Genomic DNA, 6,145 nt, shown 5'->3' on the forward strand with positions numbered 1-6,145 from the left:
AAATTGTCCAATTAAAGAATATAATAGAAAATCAAAATATACTAAATGTCCATGGATTACAAAGGGATTACAAAATGCTTGCAAAAAAAAAAAGCCCTATTCAGAGATTTTATAAGAAAGAGAACTAAAGATACAGAAAATAAATATAAAAAGTACAAAAATAAATTAACTTACATCATAAGAAAAAGCAAGAAAGATTATTATAAGAAGAAATTAGATGATAACAAAAACAACATAAAAAGAATATGGAGCATACTTAATAGCATTATCAGAAATGGTCCGGGGAGAACAAATTACCCGAAGTATTTTATTGATAAGGATAAGGAAAATTACAATATGGAAGATGTAACTAATAGCTTTAATAATTTTTTTGTAAATATTGGACCAGACCTGGCTAAACAAATCCCTGATCCAGGGACATCTGGAGAAACTCCTGAGAACTTAGTGGAGAGAAATCCCTGCTCTATGTTTCTTACGGCAGTAGAAGAAAAACAACTGCTGGATATTGTCAAAACACGTAAAAATAAAAAGTCTACCGATTTCAACAACATTGACATGTCGCTAGTTAAGATGGTCATTGAGGGGATCTCCAAACCTTTAACATTCATCTGTAATTTATCTTTCCAAACCGGTACTTTTCCAATTCAAATGAAAATAGCAAAAATAATACCAATATACCAAACTGGGAACAAGCATCATTTTACAAACTATAGACCTGTTTCCTTACTCCCACAATTTTCCAAAATACTAGAAAAAATGTTCAATAATAGATTAGATAAATTTGTAGAAAAGAATAAATTAATCACTGAAAGTCAATATGGATTCAGAACAAACAGATCAACATCACTTGCAATATTAGAATCAATTGAAGACATCACAAATGCCATTGATAATAAATTATATGCAGCTGGGATATTTATTGACATAAAGAAAGCATTTGATACAATTAATCACAATATTTTATTTAAAAAATTGGAAAGGTATGGAATCAGAGGAATAGTACTGGACTGGATAAAAAGCTACTTAAGTAACAGGCAACAGTTTGTGAATCTGGGTAGTCATAATTCTACATGCTTGGATATTGTTTGTGGTGTACCACAGGGGTCAGTGCTGGGCCCAAAATTATTTATCATGTACATAAATGATATTTGTAATGTGTCCAATGCCTTGAGGCTGGTTTTGTTTGCAGATGATACACATATTTTTTGTTCTGGGGAGAATTTAAAACAGCTATTGGATAAAATAATAAAAGAAATGGGTAAATTGAAAATATGGTTTGATAGGAATACAATTTCATTTAATTTGAGTAAAACTAAAATAATGTTATTTGGTAATTGCAGAATAAATAAACTAGTAAGTATAAAGATAAATGGGGTGGAAGATGAACGAGTGCATGAAAATAAATTTCTTGGGGTTATAATTGACGATAAAATAAGCTGGAAATCACATATTAAACATGTAAAATTAAAATTGTCCAAAAGTATCTCTGTATTATACAAAGCCAAGCAGGCTCTGGATTATAAATCGCTCCGCATTCTTTATTGTTCATTAATCTTACCCTACTTAAATTATTGTGCAGAAGTCTGGGGCAATAACTATAAAAATTCGATACACTCATTAACCATGATGCAAAAAAGAGCAATTCATATTATACATAATGCCAAGTATCTGGGTCATACGAATCCATTATTTTTAGAGTCAAAATTATTAAAATTAGAAGATTTGGTTACATTCAAAACAGCTCAGATAATGTCTAGGGCCAAAAATAAAAATTTACCTGGAAACATTCAAAAATTATTTAACGAGCGTGTGGGGGGTTACAATTTAAGAGGAATATTTAATTTTAAGAAACAAAGAGTCCGTACGACTATAAAAACCTTTTGTATTTCGGTTTGTGGAGTAGGAGTGTGGAACAAATTGAACGAGGAATTAAAGCAATGTACAAACATGAATCATTTTAAAATGATATATAAAAAAATAATTTTCAAGGGATGGAGGGGATGGTTGACAAGTGGGGGTTAATGTTTATCTATGGCTTTAACAATTGTTTACTTATGTTTGGTTACTTCATAATAATAATAATAATAATAATTTTATTTATAGAGCACTTTAAAAACAAACATAGCTGCAACAAAGTGCTGTACATCACTAATCATTGACAAAAAAGTTAATACACACCAAAAATAACAATCAAAAGAAATAGTAGGAAAAGACATGTAAAATAAAGAAACATCAAAAACACCACAAACAGAAGCAAAGCCTCAGGCATGGTCAAAAGCCAGGGAGTACAAATGCGTTTTAACACTGGATTTGAAGATGGACAGTGAGGGGGCCTGTCTGATGTGCAGCGGCAGGGTGTTCCATAGTGCCGGAGCAGCAACAGAGAAGGCTCTATCCCCTCTGAGCCTCCGACTAGACCTCGGTACCTCCAGGAGCAGCTGACCTGCTGACCTGAGGGACCGGGCAGGAGTGTATGGGTGGAGCAGCTCAGAGAGGTAAGGCGGGGCGAGCCCATTCAGAGATTTAAAAACAAATAACAGTAACTTAAAATGAACCCGAAAGTGCACCGGGAGCCAGTGTAGGGAGGCCAGAATTGGCGATATGTGCTCCCTCTTTCGAGTCCCTGTTAAAAGGCGAGCAGCAGCATTCTGAACCAACTGGAGACGAGCCAGTGAAGAACGAGCAACACCAAAATAGAGCGCGTTACAGTAATCCAGCCTAGATGTAATAAAGGCATGGATTACTGTCTCAAAATGCTGCCGCTCGAGAATGGGCTTCACCTTCGCCAGCTTCCTTAGGTGAAAGAAGCTGGACTTAACCACCGCGCATATTTGGCGATCTAATTTAAAGTCACTGTCCATCCTAAAACCCAGGTTCACAACTGTTGGCTTCACGTACCTTGACAATGGACCTAAATCAACAAATGGAGGTTCACGGCAGCCATTGGGATCAAATAAAATCACCTCTGTCTTCTTTTCATTAAATCCAAGAAAGTTTAGGGCCAACCAGGACTTAATGTCATCAAAACAAGACAGAAGCGATTTTACAGAAAAGGCATCTTCCCCCCCCTCAGCGGCAAATAAAGCTGGGTATCATCTGCATAACAGTGGAAGGAGATGCCATGCTTTCTAAGGATGTAACCCAGAGGAAGTATGTACAGCGAGAAAAGCAGGGGCCCCAGAATCGAACCCTGTGGAACCCCATATGACAGGGGAGCGGAAGAGGATTCAAACCCAGCAAGGCTAACACACATGGTTCTGCCCACCAGATAGGACCTGAACCATCCCAGGGCACTGTCGCAGATGCCCACTAACTGCTGTAGCCGAGATAATAAGATATTATGGTCCACCGTATCAAAGGCGGCAGACAAGTCCAGCAGGACAAGAACCACACAATCCCCAGAATCATTAGCCAGGAGGATATCGTTAAAAACCCTTAGCAATGCTGACTCCGTGCTGTGCATGGTTTTAAATCCAGACTGGAAGATCTCCCGAATATCATGCTCCTCCAGGAATAGTTTTAGCTGAGCATAAACAACTCTCTCCAGTAATTTAGAAATAAAAGGCAATTTCGAGATGGGTCTAAAATTGGCCAGAACAGATTGATCCAGGCCAGGTTTCTTAAGTAGTGGTTGCACTACCGCATGCTTAAAACTCACGGGGACAACCCCAGAACACAAGCTGCTGTTAATAATGGTAAGAACCGACTGCCCTATACTAGAGAAAACCTCCTTAAAAAGATGTGGAGGGACCGCATCACAAGGAGAACCCGATGGCTTAATATGGGAAACCACATCCTAAAATACGATATAGTCACAGGCTCAAACTTGTTGAATACCACCAGGCAAGGGACCGAAACAGAAGGGTCAGAGGCAGGTGCTGAAATGTTAGCCCTTAAGGAAACAACCTTATCAACAAAAAAGTGCAGGAAGTCATTACACATTTCAGGTGAAGCTTCCAGACAGACAGGCTGCGGGGCATTTAGAACAGAGTCAATGATTTCAAATAGCACACGAGGGTTGTTACACTTTGACACAATAATTTTAGACAGGTACTCTCTCTTGGCCTTTTTAACACTGTTTTGGTAGTGACGCCAACAGTCCCTGAGAATTTGAAGTGAAACCTGTAGCCTGTCCTTCCTCCACTTTCGCTCAGCTCTACGACACTCCCGTCGTGCTGCACGAGTCACTGCACTGAACCAGGGTTCAGGTTTAGCCCTCGGCTTCAACGATCTTAACGGAGCCACAGAGTCCAGTATAGTCCTGCATGAAGAATGAAACCACGAACTAATCTCCTCCGTACCAAGAGGAATGGACGCAGAGGGGGCGCAGAGCTGATCGAAAGCAGCAGAGAACTTGCCAGCAGTAAAAGGGCTAAAAGACCGACAGCGCCGAGCAGACACCACAGGCAAAATTGCTTCACAGGAGAAATTGACATCAAACAATACAGGCATATGATCTGAAAACACACTATCAGAGATTTCCAAATTCAACACAGACAAGCCATGAGAGAGAACAAGGTCCAGTGTATGTCCATGTTCGTGTGTGGAACCAGACACACACTGGACAAAATCAAAAGAGCCCACAAGGCTGAAAAAGTCCTTCACTAACGGCTTAGCAGGACAGCACACATGGATGTTAAAGTCCCCAACCAAAAGGACACGATCATAGTTGAGCACGATCCCAGCCAGAAAATCAGAGAATTCATTTACAAAGTCCTTATATATATATGAAGTTTGTATGTGTATAATAGTTGTATATATATATATGTCTGTAGGTATTATGGAAAATAGCCTGGGGTAATATTATTATTATTATTATTAATTAATTGATTTTTAAATATGGTAGAAATGTTGGGGAAAAGGGGTGAGATTTAATAAGTTATTCTTCTTCTCACTCCTTTTCGAGCTTGTACAGACACAGAGTTGGACATTGGAAATTTGCTTTTTGTTCTTTTCATTGCTTGTAAATATTGATTGTAATGTCCAATTGTTTGATAATTTCGATTTTGTTACTATTAATGTCTTTACTTGTTCGGAATAAATAAAATAAAATAAATAAATAAATAAATAAAGTAAGAATGGCATTGTTCTATCTGGGACATACGACAATAAAACCCCCTTGACTCTTGGATTGCGGTCGCCAATTGTTAAAATGTTTGCTATTGGTACCTTCTCCTGCTCTTCCGCGAACTGCCCGCGCGTCGATACCGGGTCTCCCGGTGAATCCTCGTGTGAATCCTCCCCGTCTCCCGAAGTCTCTCTCTGTGTCCGCGCTGGTTTCACATTGAGGCTCGAGTAGATGATATGTTGTCCCCGGGGCAGCTGCAAGGAAAGAGAATAGAGACGTTGATATTTCAGCACCACAACAGCCCTGAATTAACATTGGACAATATTCTTTCAACACTACATATATATCACACCGCACTCCGAGCAGCGGAATTATCAACGTCAACGTTAGGATAAACAGGACAATGCAGAACAATATTTCTACCCTCAGTATTTTTTCACGGTTTCATTTAAACCTCGCACAGTATTTACATCTCAACACCATCACGGCGCAGCTGCGCAGCCTCACATCGCCGGTACGATTCTGACCAAGGGTGTTGTGCAAAGATCTTATCTTTGGTGTTGTCTGCGTGTGCAGTTTGTACGTTCACCCTATGATGACATGTTGTGTTTTCTCCAAGTGTTCCCGTTTCCGCCTGTATGCCAAATGAACCTCGGTACCGTAGGGAAGCGGCACACATAGCTCGGTTTATATGGGGGGGGGGGGGGGGGAGGGGGGGGGGGGGGAGAGGGGTGGGCGGGTCTGGCGGGGGGAGGGGAGGAGGAGGGAGGGGGGAGGAGAGGGAGAGGGAGGGAGGGGAGGGAGAGGAGAGGAGGGGGAGGGGGGGGGGGGGGGGGGGGGGGGGGGGGGGGGGAGGGGGGAGGGAGGAGAGGGAGGGGGAGGGGAGGGGGAGGAGGCCGGGGGGGGGGGGGAGCCTGCGGAGCTGCAGACTCACCATTGTGGGGCTGGCCAGCCTCGGTGCGTGGGGAGCGGTGGTGGCTCACTGCTGCGGCCCGAGCCCGGAGCGCGGAAGCAAAGATCCTATAGGCCACTCCTGCGCAATGCAATGGGCTGACGTGTAGTACGCTACGGAGCGGA

The 6,145-nt window shown here is 41.5% G+C and overlaps 1 protein-coding gene across 7 annotated transcripts in view; it reads right to left on the reverse strand.

Moving 5' to 3' along the window:
* Positions 1-5,746, reverse strand: part of LOC129716336 (signaling lymphocytic activation molecule-like) — a 41,514-nt gene extending 35,768 nt beyond the window's left edge. For 4 of the 7 annotated variants that reach the window (XR_008726623.1, XM_055666209.1, XM_055666211.1 and 1 more), the window contains exons 1-2: positions 5,539-5,745; positions 5,170-5,322 (exon numbers count right to left, since the gene is read on the reverse strand). Coding sequence is in view for 6 of the 7 variants with exons in the window: in XM_055666209.1 (XP_055522184.1) it covers positions 5,170-5,322; positions 5,539-5,551 (166 nt within the window). In the remaining variant the exon portion in view is untranslated. Of the gene's footprint in view, positions 1-5,169; positions 5,323-5,538 lie in introns of all 7 variants that reach the window. The other 3 variants (XM_055666208.1, XM_055666214.1, XM_055666212.1) reach the window with 2 other exon arrangements.
* Positions 5,747-6,145: the final 399 nt, after the last annotated feature.

The sequence above is a fragment of the Leucoraja erinacea genome, unplaced genomic scaffold (genome assembly GCF_028641065.1).
Source record: "Leucoraja erinacea ecotype New England unplaced genomic scaffold, Leri_hhj_1 Leri_212S, whole genome shotgun sequence".
Classification (NCBI taxonomy): domain Eukaryota; kingdom Metazoa; phylum Chordata; class Chondrichthyes; order Rajiformes; family Rajidae; genus Leucoraja; species Leucoraja erinaceus.